General features: G+C 35.0%; 4 protein-coding genes across 14 annotated transcripts in view; 2 read left to right on the plus strand and 2 right to left on the minus strand.

The window, feature by feature from the left end:
- Positions 1-568, minus strand: part of LOC113704786 (replication factor C subunit 1) — a 93,329-nt gene extending 92,761 nt beyond the window's left edge. For 6 of the 10 annotated variants that reach the window (XR_011817532.1, XR_011817536.1, XM_027226670.2 and 3 more), the window contains exons 1-2: positions 412-568; positions 189-250 (exon numbers count right to left, since the gene is read on the minus strand). Coding sequence is in view for 8 of the 10 variants with exons in the window: in XM_027226670.2 (XP_027082471.1) it covers positions 189-191 (3 nt within the window). In the remaining 2 variants the exon portion in view is untranslated. The other 4 variants (XM_027226674.2, XM_027226666.2, XM_072056782.1 and 1 more) reach the window with 2 other exon arrangements.
- Positions 569-4,453: 3,885 nt separating this feature from the next.
- Positions 4,454-14,090, plus strand: LOC113704819 (molybdopterin biosynthesis protein CNX1-like). The gene is made up of 13 exons (XM_027226695.2): positions 4,454-4,773; positions 5,507-5,633; positions 6,353-6,483; positions 6,776-6,877; positions 7,028-7,111; positions 8,219-8,446; positions 8,557-8,747; positions 8,911-9,015; positions 9,141-9,452; positions 11,694-11,851; positions 12,328-12,434; positions 12,880-12,936; positions 13,619-14,090. Exons 1-13 carry the CDS (start codon positions 4,621-4,623, stop codon positions 13,835-13,837), a joined length of 1,974 nt encoding a protein of 657 aa, XP_027082496.1. The 5' UTR covers positions 4,454-4,620; the 3' UTR covers positions 13,838-14,090.
- Positions 14,091-15,481: 1,391 nt separating this feature from the next.
- On the plus strand, positions 15,482-17,561 carry LOC113704841 (protein SENSITIVITY TO RED LIGHT REDUCED 1-like). Its single transcript, XM_027226716.2, has 2 exons — positions 15,482-15,631; positions 16,352-17,561. The coding sequence occupies exon 2, from the start codon at positions 16,441-16,443 to the stop codon at positions 17,278-17,280; it is 840 nt and encodes a 279-aa protein (XP_027082517.1). The 5' UTR covers positions 15,482-15,631; positions 16,352-16,440; the 3' UTR covers positions 17,281-17,561.
- Positions 17,562-18,223: 662 nt separating this feature from the next.
- LOC113704829 (uncharacterized) lies at positions 18,224-21,427 on the minus strand. Of its 2 annotated transcripts, XM_027226703.2 has the most exons (3): positions 19,519-21,427; positions 19,055-19,101; positions 18,224-18,661 (listed from the first exon to the last, which is right to left on the minus strand). In XM_027226703.2, exons 1-3 carry the CDS (start codon positions 21,315-21,317, stop codon positions 18,513-18,515), a joined length of 1,995 nt encoding a protein of 664 aa, XP_027082504.1. In that variant the 5' UTR covers positions 21,318-21,427; the 3' UTR covers positions 18,224-18,512. The 2 variants fall into 2 exon arrangements, with proteins under 2 accessions (XP_027082504.1, XP_027082508.1); XM_027226707.2 differs by lacking the exon at positions 19,055-19,101 and having other exon boundaries at positions 19,519-21,426.
- Between the last annotated feature and the right edge of the window lie 4,294 nt (positions 21,428-25,721).

A 25,721-nucleotide genomic window follows, 5' to 3' on the forward strand; every position in this document is an offset into this window, starting at 1 on the left:
GCTATTCAAATTCTCCAGACCATTTTTAAACTCATAACAGAAAATAAAAACAACCCATAACAGAAAATAGGAATAATTTCAAGAAAAGGCTTCTTGTTTCCCATAAAGTTACAAACTTTCACCACATTAATCAACGCCATTGTACTAATATTCAGAAACTGTAAAGAAAATAGAAACCCTTTACTCACCATTGTCCTACTACTGTCTTATTGCTCCAATTTTCTTTCTTCCAGAAATCCCGACTGAAAATCTACAACAAAAAGAAAGTATTAACAAGTATTCTGAGCAGCAAAAATGTGTATCCAATGGGGTAGTAGAGCTTTTGACTATCAAACAACAAAACCCATAAAAATTTATGCATGGAAGGGGAAGAAGGGTTCGAAATTTAGTGAAGGTAGGCTGCAGAAGAACCTTCTTTTGCAGGAAACGGGTCGACTTGATCCTACTATTTTAAGCGGGTTTGGTCAGTCACCAAGAGAGAGAAAGAACGGTGCCTTTTTTGGTTTTTTCAGGGATTCCAGAGAGACCCGCCATTTCAATAAAAAGTTAAAGAAATTTCAAGAAAAAGTTAAAGAAATAAACGGCTTGGGCCCGGATCGACCCGATCCAAACTCATCACGGGGCGGCCCAGCAGGGTGTTTGTTATCTACCTGAAAAGAAAATTTTGTTATCCATCAAATGGCTTAGATTCCCCGGTGAGCAAAAGGTGGTCTGTACCGTATTATCGCACTACCAAACAATACCTTATATGTTTAGCTGGGGCAAATCCAATTGTGTGATTTTTGTAAACACGTTTTTAAAACAAGTATTTAGCTAACATACATCAAATCCTTATAGTATATTGTTTAATAAAAATTTCTAAAAATAACAACCCAAACAAACATATATATATATACACACACACACACCCTCACCAAAGGCAGGTATTTTCAAAGAGTTATTGTATATGCTTTAAATTCTACTTGTATCTTTTGATTTTTAATTCCATGTGCTTCTTTGCATGTTTATAGGACTTTATTTATGAGTTTGATTTACAATTTATCTTTAATAGCTTTTTTTTTAAAAAAAAAAAAAGGCAATAGCCACCTCTAAGTATTCCATTAAGGAAAATATATTGTGAAGAGATATAGGAATAATATTAATTAGTTTGTTTGGATAGGAGTTTATTTGGATGATTTATTTGAAATAATTACTGTACCACTTTTTGTGATGTGATGTATGTAAGATAAAAATGTGATTGAAATTTGTGAAACAAATTATTTTTTTTCAAATCATTTCAATCCAAATGCACTGTGATAATTGGCATTTAGTTAATTCAGATTCAAACATAGTAATATATCAAAGTGAATCGTATCGTGTTTGTTAAATTAAAATGGTGTGATAGTGATATGTAAATATAGTTTTTCAACTTACAAAGGTATTTGATTTATTCCATTATTGTGATTACGTACATTAATATTGAGTTTTTAGTTGTGTATGTTGACCTTAGCATACTTCATATAGTAAATAATTTCAATATACACACTTTCCAATTAAATTCCAAAAACGGCCATCCTTTTTATCATCCTTCGCATTGCTTTCGATTTCTCCGCAATTATACATTACTATTGCTCTGATAAGAAGAGAAAAACATCATAATGTTAACTTTCAGGGAATCATATTAAATAATATAAGATACTAGTTGTTAGTGACATTTCATTTTTAATCTAATCTAATTGTTACAAAAGGACGTTTAGCAGTATATGTTGTAAGATAACTATTTGTTTATTGTGAGAATTGAACTCCACTTTATCAAGATTACGTCTGCCTTTGGCAAGTGAGTTTTTTAGTGTTTATCTAAAATTTTACTATAAATTATTGTAGAAGTGGTAGAAAAAATTTTTGAACTATGTAAATTTTTTGATATTTTGAATTGTATAGTTTAAAATTTTTGAGAAGTTTTTTAAGATTACTTTAGCTAAAGTTGTTAAAAAACTTATAACAAACAAACTTGATCAAAAACTTGTTTCGCAGACAAGGACTACAATACAATGGATCTTCTTTAGTGTGGTATAGGAGTTCTTACCACACAAATGGTATTAGACTGACTAAACCAAGCCAGTACCGGACAAGGGGCACGGATGGTTGCAGGTGCAACCGTCTCCAACGGTTTTGGCCATTTTCAACAGAGCGTAACTTTGGTTACATACGATGTAACTTTGTTTACACAATGTGTAATTTTAGTACAAAATTTTGCGAGCTCCTCACACAGTATGAAAATCGATGCACAACTCGTTATCTGGACCACACAAAATTTTTTGACCAAATCATGGCCATTAACTACTCAGGAACGGTCATTCCCTGCCCCATTTCTGCCAGTATCATAAGCACTGATTGTGATTGGTCACATCAATTTGATACACATTGAGTTTGCTGAAAGAGCCCGTTAGGGGTTGCGAATTCAAAGTCAGTTAGTGTAGTCAACTTGTATAAATAGACCTACGTTGTGCATATTAGCTAAGCGGGGCCAATTAGCATAAAATAAGCAAGGTGTGTAGGCAATAATAAAGAAAACTTGCCCATCAATAAGAGGGGGCATGAAAATAAATATAGTAAAAATTACTATATTCATCAGTTTAAATAATGTATTTGCCTTCACTATTATGAAATATTATCATTTTCTTCATGACTGAAATATTATGAAATAATGTTTCGAAGTTTCAACTTGATAAAAATTACCTAATTGCTTAATCTATATTGAATTGGTTCTACTCTTTATCATGATATATTGATTTCTCTTATTTTAGGGAAAAAAATGAATGAACTAGTATATTTTCTTTCTACAATGTTGCTAAATGGAAAATATAAAGAATCTTATGTAGCTATGTACATATGCAACTCTAAATCTTAATGAACTATTATTTGATTCAAACAACAAATTTGTAATTCCATATGTACCATGCATTTGTCAATTTCACTATTTATTCAATTTAATATATTTTTTTGAATTAGCCAATTTCACTATTTATTTGCTTTTTCATCGGAATACAGCAGTGCTAGTGAGGAAATATGTTCATGTTCAAATGAAAATAGGATTTTTTTTTTTATTCTCCTATTCTTTCTCACATCCTTCCAACCCCCCAATACTCTAAATCTAACGGTGGAAAAGATTCTTATAGTCTTTCCCTTGAAATACTATTAGAATTCTAAATCCAATATTCGACATACAAGTTCCCAAAAAAATTTGCAAAATGTGCTTTTCTCTTATTCCTAATGATTTATGGGTAAGGTGCAACCAAATTCTCATTGAAACATTAAACTCTTTTTCGTGTCAATTAGCCCACTAAACTATTGAAAAAATTTAGTTAGCCTATCTATCATATTGTCCGGTTAAGTTAGACGGAATTGTATTCACATGAGAGTTATGTACACTTTCCAAGGGCAAAAATGATATTTCTTCTCACCTAACCTTACAATCGATCAAAAAATCTAGTTTGGATTTAGAGAGAAAGAGATGAGTTAGGCTAATGAGATTGAGGGGATTTGTGATTGATTATGGAAATGGGTGAGGAGAAATATCAATTTTGCCCACATGTCTCTCACGTGAATACAAATTCATCTAATTTAACAAGATAATTTGATACAATGGGTTGATTGAAACTTTTTTCAAAAACTTAGTGGACTAATTGACACAAAAAGAGTTTAATGGTTTTTGTGAGGATTTGGAAAAGTTTGATGGGCTAATCTGGTAATGTTTGATGGGCTACAATGGGCTTTACCCATCACTTATCTATATATTTATTGTTTAGCTCCTTTGTCATCGAAATTTTTCTTTATTTTTCGTAATCTTGTATTAGGTCATTAGTGCTCCCGTGCTTGTTCCCGTGCTATCTCCTTAGTCGTAAACTATACCATATAACGTTTTCCATCTTTTCAATTCCTGGTTTTTTTTATCATTTTTTATCAGTTTGTAGGTCCAGTCAAATCTCAACTTGCATGACTCTCTATTTCTTATACCAACTCAGCTGACGCGAGTGCCAAAATGGCCATGGGTACCTATTTCCTTACGTGTCGTTTCTCCATTGGTCTGTCAGAGCTTTACCATCCCACATGTTAGACAAACCGGCCATAGTACTTCTAAAACACTAAACAATTTTGCGTTTTCTTTCCTTGTTTGAGGGAATTCTTAGGCCTTGTTTGGATTGCGGCTTTTCGTCCGAAAATTACGTTATTTTCCGTTATCACATTTCTCTATTACCTTTTTTCCTCACCTACATCAAATCAATACAGTAATTTTTTCATGAAAAATCACGAAAAATACAATCCAAACACAACCTTAATTTTTTGTTTGCGGCCTTTATTCAATTAACGACAACTTTTGTGGTCCAAATGCAATTAGCCAATCAAAAAGAATCTACAAATCCAAACGCGTGCGGTGTGCGTTAAATTTTTTTTAAAACAGAATCCAGCGTCGCTTTTGCCATTAGGTGCCCTCTGCAGCTGCAGCTGCTCAAAGTAGTTTTAAGTGCCGATTCTCCTCCTCCTTTCAGTCCTCAGCCCGATTGCCATTCTGGATGCTTCAGTGTCTTCAAGATATCAAATTGTTACTGAATAACTCAAATAATTCGCAGCTTCTCCAAGATGATATCAGTTGATGAAGCTCTTCAGATAGTCCTGAGCCAGTCTCAGAAGCTGCCACCTATAACAGTACCCCTGAAGGATGCTCTTGGCAAAATCTTGGCTGAGGATATTCATGCTCCTGACCCTCTTCCTCCATACCCTGCCTCTGTTAAGGTTTATTGTTTATCTTAACATTGACTAACATAGAAAATGCGAAGTGGGATGTTGTTTAAATTTGTGGCTCTTGGTTGTGCTTTCAGATAACATTTTCTTGGTGGGGTATTGGTTTTTCAATGGAATGTTTTTGGATGTGGATTCTTGTTGAACGAGGAATTTTTTATGGACGATTGAAAGCATTAAAATTTTTATTATTCTTTTACCATGCTTCTTGTTATCATACTGAATTTGCCTAACTGATACATCTGCTGGTCAGTTACGTATTTTATTACTGAGGTCTTTCATCAATTTGGTCTCTTTTCACTCCTGAAACGATTCTGTGTTGGTATGGTGAATGTTAAATAGTTTCAGCCTAGCGTTGAGAGGTCTCAGAAATAAGGGAAGCAGTTTATCTTCTATCGCTTATGGAAAATGCAACATATGGAATATGCAACATTTAAGTGTCTTACTTGTATCTGCTTGTAGAATAAGGACAAATTTTCTTCACAGGAACGAGGATATCAAGTTCTTTGTTCCAGTAAACTTTATCACAATATTTCATAATTTTGCTTGTGGCTTGATCATTCTTAGGAATGGCAAGTATGTTTGTGATCCGAGATGAGGGTTTACTATTGTTTTGAGGACTTCATTAACTGCTTATCAGGGCAAGGAAAAAATCAAATGAATGAGTTTTTAGCTATTTAGAGAAGGCTGTAGCAAAGTACCTTACTATCGTAATGTTGTATGTCAGGATGGATATGCAGTAGTTGCCTCAGATGGTCCTGGTGAATATCCTGTAATCACTGAATCAAGAGCTGGAAATGATGGATTTGGGGTCACTGTGACCTCTGGAACTGTTGCATATGTGACAACAGGAGGCAAGTTCATTAAATTTGTATGTTCCTACTATTTAGCACTGTCTTTCTTCAGCTTGGACATTGTGCAAGTTTTTACCTATAGAGGATAAACAATGGTTCTTAATTGAGTAGTGCAAAAAAACTGCAATGAATAGATTGACCTTTTTTGGGCAAAGAGATGAACTTGATTAGATCACGAACTACCTGGATTGACATTCATGTCCAGAATGTATGTTTCATATATTGAACTTTGGGATCTCAATTGATGCATTTCTCGTTGTTTCCTCACTGCACCTGTAAAAATAAAATACTTTATGATTTGAACTTGAACCATGTGAAAGATTTGGCTTGTTATCAGCCTTAATTCGTACTGCAGTCAAAAGCATAAACAACTTGACTGTTAGGGAAAGAGTTGGAGCATACAATGGTAAAAGAAAATTTCTTCTGGATGAGCTAACATAAGCTTTTCTATATTGATGAATTTTTTAATAATTAGAGTTTCACATCCAGTTCCCGCTGGGGGGGGGGGGGTGATCCCTACCCTACTACCAGGATTTGTCCTAAAGCATGTTAGATTTAAATCACTGACAAAGGCAGTAAAGTCGATAATTTAGGCATTTTACTGTTTGACCTTGTTGTAAGTTTTCTATGATATTCAAATATTAAGAAGTTAGATAGTTCCTCTGGGATGTTAACTTTTTCCCTCATTAATTCTGCAACAAGTTCTCTATTCTCTCTAGGTCCAATACCTGATGGTGCTGATGCTGTTGTGCAAGTAGAGGATACTGAATTACTAGAAAATGCTGCAGCTGAACCAAAGAGGGTACGAATATTGAAGCAAATTAACCCTGGAGTTGATATTCGTCCAGTGGTATGTACTTGTTCTGAATAGCTGCGTGTGTTTGTTAGTTACTTGGTGATCAATGAATTAAAGAATTCTTTTGTGGAGATATTTTGTGTTACATCGATTCTCAGACATCTTTCCTTGTGATGGCATTTTCTGCCATCTGATAAAACCAGATGGCCTCAGAATGATGACTACTATCGCTGAATGGTAGCTTGTCTCTAGATAGAAATGCATGTTGGATGTTGATTGTGATTACTTTCTGGCCAGTTTTATTTGGAAATCAAGTTTTGAAGTTCATGTAAGATTCCACTTACAGGGATTCGACATTGCAAAAGGTGATTTGGTGCTAAAATCTGGGGAGCATTTAGATGCTGCAGAAATTGGCCTCCTTGCTACTGTGGGTGTAATGATGGTGAAGGTATTTCCTTTTCTTACTTTAAACTTCTGGCTCATTTGTTTCTTTTGGCTTTAACCTACTTTTCTGCATCCGTCTTCCTCCCTGTTATGTGCCTCTGTTTGCTGCAAGGGCTTCTTCTAATTGCATGACTCTGATATTCCTGTTGTGCAGGTATATCCTGCACCAACAATTGCTGTGCTTTCCACTGGTGATGAACTTGTGGAGCCAACTGTTGCATGTTTAACTCGTGGCCAGGTACTTGAAGCTTTTTTGGACAGTTGGATTCCCATTATCTTTTTCTGCTTCTCGTTCTTCTTTACTTGTGGATTGTCAACTTATTCTTCTTGTTTTCTTTGGCATGACTTGGATGGAATTTCAAGTTCTTGCAACATAACTCTTTAATATCATTATAGTAGAGTGATATAGGTGCAATTATGGTTGTAGATAATCTAAGTTTGACCAGAATTAAACCCTGAAATCTATTAGAGACTGTATAATTGCAGATAATCTAAGTTTGACCAGAATCAAACCGTGGAATCTATTAGAGACCAGACAATTTAGGAGTTGATCAAAGCAAACGCAAGGCTGATTGGAATAACTCCTAGCCAAAAGTTGTAGATAGTAGAGTGATATAGGTGCAATTATGGTTGTAGGTAATCTAAGTTTGACCAGAATTGAACCCTGAAATCTATTGGAGACTGTAAAATTGCAGATAATCTAAGTTTGACCAGAATCGAACCGTGAAATCTATTAGAGACCATACAATTTAGGAGTTGATCAAAGCAAACGCAGGGCTGTTTGGAATAACTCCTAGCCAAAAGTTGCATCCAATTATTGAAGTCCTAAAGTTGGAATAGAACCTCAATTGTAAGGTTCTTTAGGTTGTTACTCGCACTTGTGCTCTATCATGGCAGTGGGGGTCTTCTTGCCTTTACACCATCAAGTTTTGTTTTGAGGGAACTGATTGAATCTACAACACTGTTTGGTTTGAGTATTTAACTTGCTTGTCAATTCTAGAAAATCAACTTAAATGCATTGCCCAACCCTCTCTTTCTTTGTCTCTTGTACTCGCGCTTTCTTTGTCTCTTGTACTCGCGCTTCCTATATGTATATGGTGTCTAAATGTGCATATATTCATGTCATCCATATCAATTTGTCTCTCTAAAGGCAGTTAGGTGGGCATGGAGACTGCGGTCAAATTTTGGATGTAGTTATGAAAATGAAATGGTTAATCCCAATTATGCACTGTAAGATCAATTGCATGTTTGAGCTACTATGTCTTATCTAAAATAGATGTCTCCTAAAGTAAGCATCTTTGTTATTCTGTTAGGTTCTCAGAAGATGCTTATTTTCTTTCTGCAGATTCGGGACTCCAACCGTGCCATGGTTATTGCTGCTGCATCACAGCAACAGTGCAAAGTAATTGACCTTGGTATAGCTTGTGACGATAAAGCAAAAATTGATAGTGCCTTGGAAAGTGCAGTTTCTGCTGGAGCTGACTTAATTATAACTAGTGGAGGTGTTTCCATGGGAGATAGGGACTATGTTAAGCCTTTACTTCAAAAGAGAGGAAAGATATATTTTGATAAGGTAATGATGGAAATCTTCTCATCCTATCCTCATCCTACTTCCGCATAGGGATTCTTTATTCACTCTGCTTTGAAGAGAGTTGCACTAGTGGGTACTAATTTCTCATTCAGGTTCGCATGAAACCAGGAAAACCTCTCACTTTTGCTGAGATGGTTCATGGGCCAACTGATGATATGAGATCCAATAAGGTCCTTGCTTTTGGGTTGCCTGGAAATCCCGTGAGTGCTCTTGTCTGTTTCAACCTTTTTGTGATCCCTGCTATTCGGCGTCTTTCTGGATGGGCAAATCCTCAGCTGCCAAGGTTGCTGAAAGTTGCAATTGACTTTGTTCTATTTCTGTTTTGCTTTTCTGTTCTTTATCTTATACTTAACAATATCTTGATTTTCTATTGTTTCATTTCCTAGTTTTTCTTAAGTGAGGCCGGTATCTGGATTGTAATGTATGAGTTCTTCCAATTTTACCAGAGTACATGCTCGTCTTAAGCAGTCAATAAAGACAGATCCAATACGTCCAGAGTTTCATCGTGCTATTATTAGTTGGGAGTTGGATAATGCAAATGGCTCGCCAGGGTAAGCTGGAAAAGCTCCTGTTAGCCGGAAATTTATGTTGAAAGTGAATAATTCTAATTCATTCAATATGCAAGCATGATCATCTTCCCTGGTCACAACAATGAGCTCTTTTGCATGACTTTCAGGTTTGCTGCTGACAGCACTGGTGCCCAAATGAGTAGTCGACTAATGAGTATGAAGTCAGCAAATGCTTTACTAGAACTACCTGCATCTGGCAAATTGATGCCTGTCGGCACTTTTGTGTCAGCAATTGTAATTTCTGACATACTGGGTGTTTCCGGCAGTCAGAGCTCTCAATCCATGGAGATTAAAGGTGCTACAAAAGGAAGTAAATCAGAAAAAGTAGCTGTTGGTGAATCATCTGAAGATCCTGAGATTAGAGTGGCTATCCTCACTGTCAGTGACACTGTTGCATCAGGGAAGGGTCCTGATAGGAGGTACTCGTACTGGTGCTTCACAATTTTGCATAAGTACTGCATCTTTGGGTATATAGAAAAAATTTTCCCTGAAAGGGGGGACGGTGGGTAATGTGTAATAAGCATAATAAAAAAAAAGAAAAGATATAGACACACATTCTTCAGGGAGGGAGAGGGAGAGGGAGAGCGAGAGAGATAGAGAGGAATAAACGATTCTAGAATTGTGTTTTTTTTTTCTCTTTCTTTTTTAAGTGACTCTGTTGTAGTTTTTTTTTTTTTTGGTTATGATTACTTTGATATCCTCTTTTGATTTTTAGTGTGGTTGCTGAAGTATCCATCTTCAACTTTTTATTTCCCTTTATCATTAAGACAGTCCATGTTCAACTTAAGTATAGTAGGGGATGCTCTTTCCCAGTCACAGTTTTAGAATGTAGGTCATGGATGTAAACTGGGTAGGTTTTTTATTCCTAGTTACTTCATCGCATATGCAAGATGCTGATATCTAATAGTGCTTTATGGACTTGTCATAATAAGAAAATATATTGTAGGGAATCTTTATGCATGAAGGTAATGACTCTTCTTTAAGTATAACAGATTCTTATGCATTCAAACTCTTTCTCTACCCTTGTTTACCATCAAATAATATTTCAATGCTGCAACATATTTACTTCCAAGTTGTGTTTGGGGGGGCCTGGGGACAATCCAACTCACGTTGAATAGGAGCTCAATCTGATAATTTGTGGACTTTGAGTTAAGGCATTCCAACTTGAAATGTATGGAGAGCACACATTATTCTTTCTCAAACTACTTATGGAAATAGGATTCATGTATTGCCGTGTCATTTTCTGTATGCAGCCTTCGTGATCAGTATCTTTTTGCTTTATGACTTTCTATTCATTGAGCTAATATTCTCACTTATGTGCACTAACTTCAGAAATTTTTTCATTTTGCTAACCTGAAGGATCAAGATACACATTGACCTCAATTTTTTTCTTGAAACAGTCAAATGACCTCCAAAAGTAAAACATTGACTATGAAAATAAGCATCATGATACACCTTTTTGGATCATCATTCCTGAAAGGTCACTTTGATGATGCTAGAGAAAAAGAGCAAAGTTGATATTACTCCAATTCAAAGTGAAAGATGGACGTACTATGTTCTTTGCTACAAGTATAGCAAGTTGCATTTTGGATCCAGAGAAAAACCGGTTGCTTCATGGCAGAAAAATTCCAATTCAGACTTACTTTGGTGGGGCTGATGCCATCAATCAAGGGGACTTGTGGAATAGATGTATCTCAATAACCATATGTGCAATAGCTGCACATTTTCTCTTAATGACCACTGTTATATTTGCAGTGGAATAACAGACTAAACAAAAAGGCCCTGGATCTGAAATTGTAAGAAACACTAAAAATTTGTTATTCAGTGTTTGACATTGATGAAGAAAAAAATCAGTGTGATGTGGTGTGGATGCTATTTTCTTGGTTGAAACATGTCCTCCCTGGACTTGAGTTGCATATGCTTTTGCTCTCTGTGTCTTGGTCTCTATCTCTATCTCTGTCTGTCTGTCTGTCTATTTGTCTATCTCTCACACACTCTCTCTCTGTCCTTAATTCTTTCTTGATCTTCAGGAATTGTTTGACTTGCATTCTAGCTACATTGTCCTCATGTTTATTCTCATGTTGATTCTATCTGTTGGCTGCCTTAAGAAATCTTATTTCGGCATGACAAATCTTTACTTATTCTCATCTCCTGTGTCTCATAACCAAGTCTATGAAGAGTAAGGAATTTATTTTGAAATTCAATTTTTTCAATGTAAGTGAAATGTGAATTGCTTCCGTTTATTTTTTTGTTTTGGAAAAACTGTATGTTGGATTTTGGTAGGGATCTTTACTAAGGATCCTTTCTTATTTAGTGTGGTTGACACAAGTATCATGAGACAAATGGTAATGTATTATTTTGCTAAAAGTACTGCATTTGCTAAGCAGGAGCATAGCCTGATCAGGTTGGGAGCTGCTGTTCACCTACTTTTTATTTTGGACCATGCACTTTCTGTTAATACTTCCTTGCAAATTCAGTAGTCAAATTGTTAGATAATTATGTGATGAATTCACCTTACATTTACATAAGTCCATTCCCCTTTCCTTTTTTCTTTGTCTTTAACCATGCAACTCTTGGATTGCTCATTGAAATGTTTGCTGCTTCTCATTTTGTTTCTTCTGCTATTCAATAGTTTACAAAAATTTAACCTAATTCTGCAGTGGTCCACGGGCAATCTCGGTTGTAAATTCGGCATCAGAAAAATTAGGAGGAGCCAGAGTAGCTGCAACTGCTGTTGTTTCAGATGATGTGTTGCAGATCAAGGATACTTTGCTGTCTTGGAGTGATGTTGAGAAGATGGATCTCATTCTGACTCTTGGTAAGTGGATGAATAAACAGTTCGTAGTAGAGATTGTCAATTTTGTGATCCTTTATGTTGTCATTATATGCATATGAATCTAATTTACTTTACTCAACTAGTTATTGTGATACGGATATATAGGCCATATTCTTCCACATTTTTTCGCCTAAGTAAGTTGTCAGTCACGTAACCTTTAGATGTCACTTGTTAAGTAACAAAATTACTAGCATTTTTGTACACTTATCAAGTTTTTAGAGTAATGATTGTTGTTTTGTACTTTAGATTTGTTCATCAACAGGGTGATCCTGCATGTTTTTCGCTCCTTTTAAATTTGCATATTTGAATTTCACTCAAACCTTGCTCAAGTCAAAGTAAGGCATTTGATTTGATATGTGAAGTATGTTTGTTTTGTTTCCTCTCTCTCTCTCTTCTCCTCCCCCTCCCCCCGCGCAATCTCTCCCTTTAATTTCCTGCAATGCCACATCTACAATTAGGTGGTACTGGTTTCACTCCAAGAGATGTCACTCCTGAAGCCACAAAAGTTGTGATTGAGAAAGAGACACCTGGTCTTCTGTATGTCATGATGCAAGAGAGTCTGAAGGTACAAATTGCTTTGTATTTTAATCTTCTGGACTTGTTAATTTTCTGAGCATCTAGTGTGTTGAATAGTTGTTAATTTTCTGAGCATCTAGTGTGTTGAATAGTTGAAGAGGTAAATCATCTAACGTGGTCAATGTCAGAATTGGATTAATTCTAATTTTTGTGCTTGCCATGAAATACCACCATGCAACCTCAGCTAGCCATGTCAATTTTCTATGTACTGAGTTATCTGTAGAAAATTTGTTTTGACTAATTATGTCTTAGAAAATGGAAATTGGATGCATCTTGTTAGAGTGGATTGTATATTTATCTTTCTTCTCGTGCTTGGAGAAGTCTTTTCTTACTAGATCTGCTTTTGTTAATTGTTCATTATATTTTGAGAATGAGTGATATGATGCTGCTGAAAGGTTACTGATTTCATTATTGTGCAATCTAATTGTAAGCAGGTGACACCATTTGCAATGCTTTCACGCTCTGCAGCTGGGATTCGAGGAACAACTTTGGTAAGCTAGAATCTGTGTATGTTTGAACTGTGAGATTAGTAAGCAGATTACTGTCTCCTTGTTTGTGAGCATTAGGTAAACAACAGAAACATAAATATGTCGCCTTCTATGATAGGATCCACGAAATAAACCCTCCCTCCCTCTCTGTGTCTCTCTCGAGCAGGATATCAAGCTCCATTAACTTTGTACTGATGAGAAAACTGAAAACCTCACTTCTTGGAGGAGCTATATGGCCACAAGGAAATCCACTACTGCATTAATGACAATTTAAGTTAATGATAGAAGTTTAAGTATGTGGAGCAAATGAGCATACCGGGATTGGATTTTTTTGAAGAGGAATTTTTTGGAGATGGCCTGTGGAGATCCTCCCAGGAGTAGAGTTTTTTCTAGCTTATGGGAAAGGTTTCATGGGCAATAGAATGTCTATATCTTTTATATCTTGATTAAAGAAGCGGATACACTTATTTGTTATTTAATCAAGCAAAAGATATCTATTTGGCTGTTTCATATATCTAGACTGCAGCAAACTTTCCCAACTCATATGGAAATAGAGAATTTTTTAGACTCAAATTAAGATACTACTGATCGACTATGAAGTGAACAGTTGGTCTTTGGCTTGTACTTGGAGGATTTTTTTGGAGATTAACCTAGTCTCATCTCATTCTACCATGTGTTGTTGTAGATCATTAACATGCCCGGTAACCCAAACGCGGTGGCTGAGTGCATGGAGGCTTTGTTGCCTGTCCTAAAGCATGCATTGAAGCAGGTAAGGGGGGATAAGAGAGAGAAGCATCCTCTCCACGTTCCCCATGCAGAAGCTGCTCCATCAGATACATGGGAACGTAGTTTTAAGTCAGCTTCCAACAATGTTCAGCATTCTGGCTGTTCTTGTTCTCATTAGTCATAATACCATGGCAGCCCAAGTTACACTTGTTTAAAATGCACTGTTGAAACTTTGAATAGGAAATTATCTGGGACGAGTTTTTTTAAGAAAATACTATAGCACTTTTTTGATATGATGTATACGAGATAAAAGATGGTTGATAAATGTGCTGATGATACAAACAAGTCAATGTGTATAAATGAGGTATAAATAATGTGCAGTCCAAACAAATCCATTGTCAATATATGTAAAATCAGTTGATTTTACGGAATATCTGTCTTACTGAATGAATTGGACACAATTTTTTTTTTTTTTAATTATTTCTACCTGTGATGTGACAGAGGTAATTCTCAACAATTGTCAAGTCCAATTGCACCGGACTATTCATTATTGGGCTTCATGCCATTTGAAAATTGTTTGGTAAATCTAAAATTTAGAGATTTGTGAGATCGAATTCAGAGAATGAACCGTCAAAGCATATAATAATTTGACAGTTTTTTTTTGTTTTGCCATTTTTCAACCAATATAATTATTATTCAATTTTTAAAATCATTCTTAAATTTAAGACATTAACTAATGAAATAATTTTTCTCACACAGTTATTGTTTACATTAGTAGGTTTATATGCGTGTTTACATGTGTAAAATGTAAAATTAAAACTGAAATTGAAATGCGATGATGTTCATCTAAATCTACTAATGTATAAACTATGAAAACATTAATTGCTAACTAATTATGGTTTACCCTTTTTTAACACACATTAGGCATAAAACCCATAAATTTATTTTCAAAATGTACACTTATTTTTTTTTTTTTGGCTTGGTCAAAAGTAGTAAAGCTTTAATTTTCGTGAACTAGGTTTTGTACATGATTTACTTAGGCCTTGCTCTCTGTTATTTTAGATTTTACAAAATCTGATTATCGAGACTGATTAGAATCAGAAAAAACTACTCTTTGGGTAATTATAGATTTTAACATTTTTTGTTATTAAAAAGACCTGTAATTATTAATTAGAATACAAAAATAACCAAAAACTGATTAGCTAAAATCAGAATTTATAATCAGTTAAAATAATTAATCGAAAACAAGCCCTTAATTTATCCATGAATTAATAACCAATTAAAATAATCAATCAAGAATAAGCCCTTAATTTGTCCACAGCTAAAATTTATACTTTTTTTTTATATAAACCACAAATATTAACATACGTTTTATGATTTGTAATTAATCCTATTCGAATCTAGTTGGACTCTATTCAAATTAAGTCGACCACTTGCAGCGAAACTCTTCTAATATTGTCTTCTTCGATTTTGAATATAATGCTTTTCACTTACACCGTCTAAGCCTTTTCATTTGTACTAATATCCGTTGATGCTAAACTTATGAATTGCATTTTTTTGGACTTTTTGTAAAAAATTTATTAAAGTGATTTGATATACATGAAATAAAAAGGTAATTGAAAAATGCGTGAACAAAAATTAAATTTTGTTTGGAAATCTGCAATCCAAACATTATACTCTCCTTGCACGGACGTTAGGCATTGGCACTCGTGCAGTCGCTAATACTCTGTAGTCTGTCTTTTTCACTGTCTGCATTGACGCCTCGTACCCGTCATAAACTATTGAAACAAGCTTAAAGACCAAAACCCACAGTTCCAGCGGCGGCATCTGCCCACCCCTCTCCCTCCTTGCCTGGGGCAACTGGGTTTGAAGCCACAAATCCCTAATCCCAATCGAGAAGAGGTAGGCAGAAAGCCAGCGAAACCTCTGACGGGCAGCTTTCTTGTCTTCAGTCTTGCCATTTTTGAACAAGGTTAAGCGTCAACAGCAATTGTATCTATTCGCCTGCTTCTTTTGTTTGTTTGTTTCTTTTTTTTTTTCCAATTTTCCATCTGAATCTAATTCGAGGAAGTTGTTCTTTCTGGAGGTAATTATATAGGATTCTTGGTAGCAAATGTTTTTTTTTGGGACTTGTATTGAGTTTTTACCCAGTTGTTCACGAGTATCAAGGTGAAAATTGAAGTGGGATTTATGTCTTTAGTCTAATAGGTTTGTTTGTCTTCTTGTTTTACTTGATTCAGAGGACATCTATTTGACAGAAGGGATGTAGAATCCCCCATTTATTGATCCAAAAACTTTGATAGCCTAAAGGAGTGCTATTAATCTTGAGAAGTATGCAGCTTTGACATATTTCTGTTGTGCTTTCATCTTATCTGTAGATAATTTTTAAGGTCCTGCCCTCATACATGAAGCAAAGAAAAAATCTGAGGGATTCTGTACAGAAAATGAAATGGTAAATGCACATTTTTGGTGCTCGACAGTGACCTTATATAACTGTAAAAAACATATTTTTGCACGTATAAGTAGCCCTGCTTTAGTCAGAATTCTGTCTGTTTTGTATGTTGTTTTGTATTTGTAAAAGACTGTAGTGTATTATGAATAGGAAGTTCACCTAATCTTGGTATATTGACTTTTCCGCGGACACGCATATGGTGCTTAAGTTTAAGGAATTCTTATCCTTTGTCTGTATTAGGTCTTTGTGGAATGCATTCTTTTGCCAGGATTATTAGCTGGAGTTACAAGTTGTTCTAGGTTCTTGTAGAACAATTATTTGGTCCAATCATGGCTGCATCTGCGAAAACTTTAAGCCTTGAAAAGCCTAATCCTCCTGCTGAAGACTGGAAGATAGTCTTACCTCGTCGAGGAAAGCAGAAGAGGCAGTTTCGCAAAACCATTGAATCTGAACTACAGAAACCAGGGCAATCCTGGTCTCCTATAGATGATCAAAGTGATCCCGAAAGTGAATCAAAATTAATGCAGAAGATGCTGAGTTATGTCCAAAAACTTGAGAGTTCCCAGTTCTATCAAACCTTCATAGATCAAATCCAAAGTCATGAAATGTCTGATCATTTGCACAGGGTTTCGGGGTCAGAAGAGAAATTGCAGATGGTGATATATGGTATTGGCAGCATTGAGTCATATGAACCACCTCGATTACAACTTAGCCTGGCAATATTGATGAAAAGGAAATTCACGTGGATAGGGGAAGTAGAGGTGTTTGATCCAGTTCTTTCTTTAACAGAATCAAAGGTTTTGTCAGCTTTAGGATGTTCTGTGCTATCTTTTAATGAACAGGGAAGGCGACAAGCCTTAAAACCAACACTATTCTTCATGCCACACTGTGAGGCAGGATTGTATGACAATCTCCTCCAGGCGAATTGGGAAGTCAATATGTTGAACCAGATTGTATTGTTTGGAAATAGCTTTGAGGCATATGAACAATTCTTGTCAGTCTGCAAGGATCCAATTCGTGAGGAAAGACAAAGGCATATCATGGCCATCAGGAGGTTCACTAAAGAGTTTGCAATTAATGCAACATCAGATGATTATTTTCAGGCTTTCCATAGTTCTAGTTGGCATTTTTTCCACATCAGTCATGATGAAGACTTGCAAAATTGTTAAACTATGACAACTTCACGGTGATTACTATGGACTTGCTTGATTGTCTTGACCAGTTAGCCATTGTTACACATCGTGGATAGTATTGGTCCTCAGCAATATATTGCTTTTTGGCCGTGCTACTTCTTACTCATCTTTTTAATTTGTATACTAACATCAATTGTTCATATTTCGGGATTGATTTCATATTTAGTGACCAATTGACAAGATTTTGGAAACTTTTGTTGTAAAAAACATTCGAAGTTCAGTTTGGAGTAAAGGGTCATATTATTCTTATGGAACAATGACTAGTTGAGATCAGCATCAGAGATACTGATAATCTTATAGTGTATTTAATTTCTCTAATTTTGTGTGGTGTGCATTGATAGAAAGAAATGCACTGGTTTAGAAACGGAAATATACTGCTTGGAAGTCTCTGGAAAATTGAAGTTATCGAATCTGTCAAGAATTATGATGTATCACAGATAATTATCCCACTTGATATGGCCAAATCTCGACTGAATGATGGTAACTTTCTGGCCAGTCCTGACGTTGACTGCTCTTGGGATTTGTTCTACAGGGGAAGCATCTAATGAATTATCATATTGAATCAAGATAGTAGAATCATCATCTTAGGTGCCAAACTGCCGCTGCTTCAGACTTACAGGTTGAACCGTTGAAGCACTGGCATCTTTAGAAGCTTTGGGAATTGATCCTCGGCTAGAACTGATTGTTCAACTCGCAATGATTAAAGTAGTTATGATGTCATAGCCTGGTAGAAATAGAAATGCAGACATTTGTTGGATAGAAAGAGCTTGGATCCACTTTTATTTGCAGTCCATAGCTGATTTCATTCCACAGTTGATAGAAAGAGCAGGGTTAATATATTATTATTTACAGATTTTAAAAGGGGTTCATGACCCTCTAATGCAGTTCACAGATGGAATATTCTTTTCCAAACACAGAATAGCAAAAACAGAAATTATTTTTGCAATGCGATTTCCTATCATTACTCTCTCTTACAAAATCCAAAACCATTTAGCAAACGTATGTTACAATGTCGATTAATGAAAAAGCAAACAAATGGCATGAGAACATCAGTAGCTAAACTAGTGATATCTCATCACTGTGGACCTGGCCTCTCACAAATATCCAAGTTCAATGGCAGCCGAAGGAAGATGAACATGGTAGAATAAGATAGAGATCCATATTTTGAGCTCTAGTCCACTGGCACAACCAGCCAGTTGGGCACATTATCAACTTTTTTGGGGCTCTACCATCATTGGTCCGCTGAAAGGTTTAACATCATACAAATTGTAACAGGATCCACAGGTTGGGCACACTCCATCTTCAAAGGTGGTCCAGCCACAGGTTGAGCAGACTTCTTCATCTTCAAGGTTAGTCCCTGAAAAGCAGCAAAACACGTCAGCCTCTCCTGAACTTTCTAAACTTCAATTAGTCGTGACAGAATTGATGAGATATGTAGTCACACCTAAGCAGAGCCACAATCCCCCACCCACAGAGAGAGAGAGATAGAGAGAGAGCTGTAAAAACACATGTACTGAATCTAGAAACCAGGTACATGGCAGCAACTGCAATTGTTTGCATGACTTTAACCAGGTTAGATTAGAAATCATTTAAATGTTCTACTATACAGCTAATATTCTCTACTCAACATCATTCAAATGTTATAAAATAGAGCAACTGTCCTCCAAAATATTCATGACTTCTTGTTAAATTCTGTGTTTCACCAGTAACTCAAAAATTTCCATTCAGAAATGTTTCCAAGAATTAACACCTGAAAGATATGCCTGTCGGTACAAGTCATCCAAGTCACCAACTTCCCTGAATAAAGAGAGATTATCTATAAATACAATAAGCTCAACACAAAAATGCAGGAACAACAAAGAGAGAAAAAGGTTCTTGGAGAGTTTTTGGGGGAGAGGGGGTTTGGACTTTCTCTTGAGAGAGAGAGCACATTCAGCCAAAATTTTCAGAGCTATGCATTACCAGATCAATGTACTTTATTAGTAAAATTTACAAAATTTGTTTAAACACAGATAAGGGCCCTCTAATATGTCTATGTGCAGCATAAGAGAATCACACTTGTCTGTCTAGTGCGGCAATTTTCAGAGCAAAGCATTACCAGATTAGTGTAGTTTACTGGAAGTAATAACCAAATCATTGTAAAGCAGGAAAGATACACTAGAATTTACACCATAAGACAAGTCAAAGTAGGGAACAACGATAAAGATTTCTTACCAATATTTAATTTGACCATCCCATCCACATGTAGCTACTTTACTCTGCTCCAATGGATGCCATTCGCAGCCAATACATACCCCTTCATGACATTTAAGGGTCTTAAAAACCCTGCAACTCTTCCAATCCCAAAACCAACATCTGCCCTCACCATCTCCTGACATGACAAAACGTCCGTCTGGTGAGAAGTTAACCTGACAAGCATATCCAGCTACAATATGCCCTGCAAATCTCTTCTTCTTATTAAGCTGAAACCTCTCCCTTGTACTGTAAATAAGAATCTGATTATCCAAACTCTGTGCAGCAAGCCAATTAGAATTTGGGTGCAAGGCAATGGATGGCATTGAATGCATATGCGGTTCGCTTATATACTTTATAACAACTGGAATCCCAAACTCCCAAACACGCAGTGACTTATCATCACTCGAAGTAACAAACCTCCTATTATTATCCACAAACGTGATTGTGTTCACTGCCCCTAAATGCTGATCATATTCCTGAGTAATCTGCCCAGTATTCATATCCCACTGCACAATTTTCTTATCACTCATCCCAGCCAAAAGCACATTCTGCTTATCCTCATCTGGATTGAGCCTCACCACATATGGTATCTTCCCTGTGGAAAAGGTTGATATCACCTGCCCAGTTTCCGTATCCCAGTACTTTATATTCTTATCATAGCTGGCAGTCAAAAACTTGCTTCCATCATTACTAAACCATATATCCCTGACAGCCTTTGAGTGCCCCATGTAAGTCCTCATGCATTTCCCTGAATTATACACATCCCATATCTTCACCTTTGTATCCATCCCAGCAGACAGCAACAAATGCCCATGTTTTGGGAAAAACCTAATAGCAGAAACCCCTTTAGTATGCCCACTCCAAGTATGCACCAATCTTTTCGGTGTATAACAATGATCATTACTAGCTTTCGCATCCTTAGGAGGTGCAATCCACGACCTTCCTTGATAATCCCTCTCCTCCTTTCCATGAAAAGTACTCTTATCAGCCATACCCGCATTACTTTTCCCACCCTCGTTCTCTCCTTCACCCTTCTTCTTTGCGTACTCCTCAGCATACTTTTTCTGCTCCTCAGTCAACTCGCCACCAACTCCCTCCCTCTTTCCAGCCCAAGGACTCTTACTATTCTTCCTAATCCAAGCCTCAGTTGCCGGATTATCAACCTCGGACACATCCATATCTCCGGCTTCCTCCCCATCAACTTCACCCAATTTCTCCAACTTCTCTTTCTTTTTCTCAATCCTCCTCCTCTTCTGCTCATTCTGAGGAATATTATACACAGAAACCGCGCCACTTTCCTGCAGCTTATCCAAATCACCGACGAAATTATTCCCAGAGGGATCAGCCGCATACCCATATTTATAAAAAGTATTGTACTGTTCATCAAACACAAAGGGTTCAATCGAAGCATCTTCAACAAACCCGAGTTTATGATTCCTAAGCCCTTGAGCAATTCCGTCTTTCGCATACGGATGGGCCGGACCGTAAATCGGTGCCCATAGTTGATCATACGTAGGGTTGAACGAAACCATGTGCTGAGTAGGATCTAGAGGCTTGGATTGAGCTTTATTACCTGTTACGGTTAGGGCCAGCATTGTATCATCGACCTTTGGGGCGGAAGACTTCGACGGCAGTGAAAGTCGCATCGGCGAGGAGTCCGGGGAGGAAGTGATGGTATCATCAGCGTCGGTGGCGGTCGGAGGGTTTTGCGGAGGTGGAGAATTGGCGTCGTCGATGTCGAACTCGCCTCCCTCGGCGTATGCTTGAAGAAGATCCATTGCTGATGGGAAATTGGACAATTAGGGCTTAGGATTTTGATATTTTGAGTTATGAGGCTTGTGAGGATTTGGGGTTGGTTTTATAAGAGGGTCGGGTTTTATTCGTTAAGGATTCGGATGGCTACGTATTAGTATACTAGTTCCGTGATACGGATCAATTTATCCGTTAATAATCGGACAGAGTCCGTGATGGATATCCAAAAATTGTCATTTCGAAAGGAGAAATTGGTTAAAGTTTTACCAATCAACTTGAACTAGGCTTGAAAACCATAAAATCTAAAAATTATTCGTTTTGGATATCCAAGTTTTTATAAATTTCTAAATATCTATATCTATATGTATTGCAGAAGGGTTTTTAGCAGAGACCCTCTCAATGATTTCCAAACTTTTCATTCTTTTTTCTAGATTTTTGTATTTATTTTAATACATAAAAAGTAGTGGGTTATAACCAACCCTATCACCAATCAAATTTAAAATTTAAAACATTCCCACCATCTATTTCATAAACCGTTTATAGTTTGTTATTTATACTTTAAATCCTTTTTACTCCTTAATTAAAGACAAATGCTCATTCGTATGCTATTTTAATATAATGTTACATTTTTATAATTAAGAAATATTGGTCACCACACTAACCCTATAACCACCCCTACAAATGAGCTTTGCAAATTACAATCACGTTTCAAAAAAATCACAAATGTGCAACTAAATGTAAAGTTGAGGGGGTAAAGTGCAGCTAAATATAAAGTTAAGGGGTTTACTATATTTAACCCTAAAAAAACCCAAGAACATAACAAGTAGTGGGTTATAGATTTTTATATTTATTTTAATACATAAAAAGTAGTGGGTTATAACCAACCCTATCACCAGTCAAATTTAAAATTTAAAACTTTCACATAATCTATTTCATAAATCGTTTATAGTTTGTTATTTATACTTTAAATCCTTTTTACTCCTTAATTAAAGACAAATGCTCATTCACATGCTATTTTAATGCAATTTTAATTCGCAAGCATACAACATGATCAAGAAACAGCAGAACCAATTAGGACTAGATTTTGATAAAAAAAAAAATATGAGACCTAGATGGCACTGGCACGTTGCCGTAACTTGCGATGCCAATTAGGATTATTTAGTGTTTTTTTTTTTTTTGCAAGGAGTTAGGACACTGTAAAGCTTATTTAGACAAACTTTGCCTCATCCGTGATTTGAGTATCAAGTTATTGAATATACTACAAATCCTATAATATCAGTCTGCTACAAAAAAATAATATTTTACTAGCATGTGGTATTTGCGTACGAAATTTCAGAGGTAAATCAAATGCTTTTACTTATACTCTATACAATTTGAATAGTTTTTTAGCGAATATAACCATACTATGCAGGACCATCACTTTGTACAATTGGAGCTAGCAAATTGTATATCATCACAATTTAGATTTTGCTCGATACCTGTGCAGTTGGTGAGTTCCATCAGTAACACTACATCAAACTTTTAATGTTGTTTCATACTCTTATCAACATGTATTTAAAAAAATTGTAGATTTGAAAATGATACATGTGCTCGAAAGTTAGTGTCGTGGTTGAGATCAAACAATTTTACAATATCACAAGCATTGTTGATAGCAAATTCAAAAAGAATATAAATATCCGAATATATAATCATGCATACGGTAAACTTACTCTATTTAATTTAATTACTACAAAAAATTTTTAAATTTATAATCATAACCTATACATTCTTTCATTCTTACTAGGTTAAATATTTTCGAATACTTGCTTACATTTAGAGCATTAACATAGAAAACATGTTCTATGAATTATGCAAAAATTGTGGATAACTATGTGAAGGTAGTTTTTAAAAAACAGTGTGTACGCATTGTAATGACGTGATCAACACTGTTGTTAGGTAATTAATTTCATGTACCTTTAATTTCAACAAATTTTTCTGTATTGTATATAACATTTTATTTGTTAAACAGGTACAATGTTAACATACAAATCAAAGATTCTAGTGGTAACATGCATCTTAATCTATAGGACAGACATGCACGATTCATATTTGATTGTAATGCTTCTTATCTCAGAGAATTACAAAGGAAGGTAGAATTTCTTGATATATGTTTATTTTTTATAATGCTATTTATAAATTATGTAAAAAAAAATACACTAATTTTGAATTTCGCACGTACTTAATTCTCAGGACAATGGTGATAGGTTGTTCAACCAACGAATCAATTCATGCAAAGATCGTGCATTTTCATTTGTAGTACGCATTCCACAAAATTTAACAGAATTAATTAAATCACCAATTTTGGCTTTCGTACTAAAAGTTGATTGGTGTGAAGAGTATTCGCACCTTCATGTAAGATTATCAAATCGAATGCATAATATTTGTAAGTATTTTATTTTAACAACATTTAATTACATTCATTTTTATTCATATATCATTCATTTTCTAATATAAATTTCTATTATTTTTTCAGGATCTATCTTCCAAAAAATGGTAATTTTTGAATAATATACACATTCTATCATATTTCAAACTATTGTTAGACAGATATTATATTTTAATTGCGTTGGTACAATTTTTTAACCTTTTTTAATTCACCCTTTTATTTTCATTTTTTAATAATATCAGCACCGTGCGTAGCACGGGTATTCACACTAGTTTGTAAGTATTTTATTTTTACAACATTTAATTACATTCATTTTTATTCATATATCATTCATTTTCTAATATAAATTTCTATTATTTTTTCAGGATCTATCTTCCAAAAAATGGTAATTTTTGAATAATATACACATTTTATCATATTTCAAACTATTGTTAGACAGATATTATATTTTAATTGTGTTGGTACAATTTTTTAACCTTTTTTAATTCACCCTTTTATTTTCATTTTTTAATAATGTCAGCACCGTGCATAGCACGGGTATTCACACTAGTATCTATATAAATTTGAGAAGGGTTTTTAGCAACAAGTATCCATACACCTTCCTACTTTCAATTCCATTTTTCTAGCATTTTACATTTAATTTATTTCGTAAAATATATCTTGTTCACGTTTGAAACACACTACCAGTTTTCATCAAATAAGAATTCCACTCCAACTAATACACCTCCCTTCACATACCTTCCCACTTCAATTAATACTCCTCCAATTAGCAATTCCAGTTTGATTAAAACTTCTACAACCCAATAATAAGAGATAACAACATAATTTTACCAAAAATCGCAATTTATCATCTCTTTCAATTTCCTTCTAGTATTGATCTTTTCCAACTTCTTTCTGGTATCGATCTTAACCCTCAACTTAATTTCACCGTAGAACATGTCCGACTACAAATATTTCACCAGGGCCTAATTTTCAAACTTGCCAAATTGCAAAGGAGGAAACATTTGCAGTCACATCTACGGTAAAAATTCTCTCAATTAATTAATTAATGAACAATTATCTACATATTATTTTGAATTAATAATTGTAATCTTTACATTTTTGAATGGTTTTAGGTTAAATATTTTCGGATACTTGCTTACATTCAAAGCATTAGCATAGACAATATGTTCCATAAGTTATGCAAAATTGTGAACAACCATGTGAATCTCATTTTTAAAAAATGGTATGTATCCATTGTAATGATGTAGTCGACACTATTGTCAGGTAATTATTTTCATATATCTTTAAGTTTAATTACATTTTTTTATTGTATATCACAATTTCCTTTTAACAGATACAATGTTAACATACAAGTTAGATATTCCAGTGGTAACCTCTCGCTCTTCAAGGCAGGCATGCATGATTCACATTTCGTTGTGTTGCTTTTTATCGTAGAGATTTGAAAGGGAAGGTATAAATTATTTATATGTATATATTTTCATACAATATTATTTACAAACTTTCTAAACAAATGATAATTCTAAATTCCACATGCTCTTAATAGTTAGGAAAATGGTGATACATTGTTCGACCAACACATTAATTCATACAAAAATCGTGCATTCTCATTTATAGTACGAACTCCACAAAATTCAATAGAATTAATTAAACCCCAAAGATCGGCATTCGTACTCTGAGTTGATTGGTGTGAAGAATGTTCCCACATTCATAAAAAATTATAAAATCGAAGGCAAAATATTTGTAAGTATTTCATTTACTTATCAAATTAAATATTCAGTTATATTTAATTGAACTCTTATGTTGCTCAATTTATGATATAGATTTCTACTTCTTTTTTTTTTTAGGATTTAACTTCCGTCAATGTGGTAATTTATAAATAATGGAAATGTTTTTATCGTATATTGAACTATTGCTACAAAATCTCATTTTTTAACTATACTTTCATGTGCCCTAAATTAGACGAACAATTACGTACATTTCTTACTCTTTTTAAATTCCTCCA

The sequence above is a fragment of the Coffea arabica genome, chromosome 1e, assembly GCF_036785885.1.
Source record: "Coffea arabica cultivar ET-39 chromosome 1e, Coffea Arabica ET-39 HiFi, whole genome shotgun sequence".
Lineage (NCBI taxonomy): Eukaryota > Viridiplantae > Streptophyta > Magnoliopsida > Gentianales > Rubiaceae > Coffea > Coffea arabica.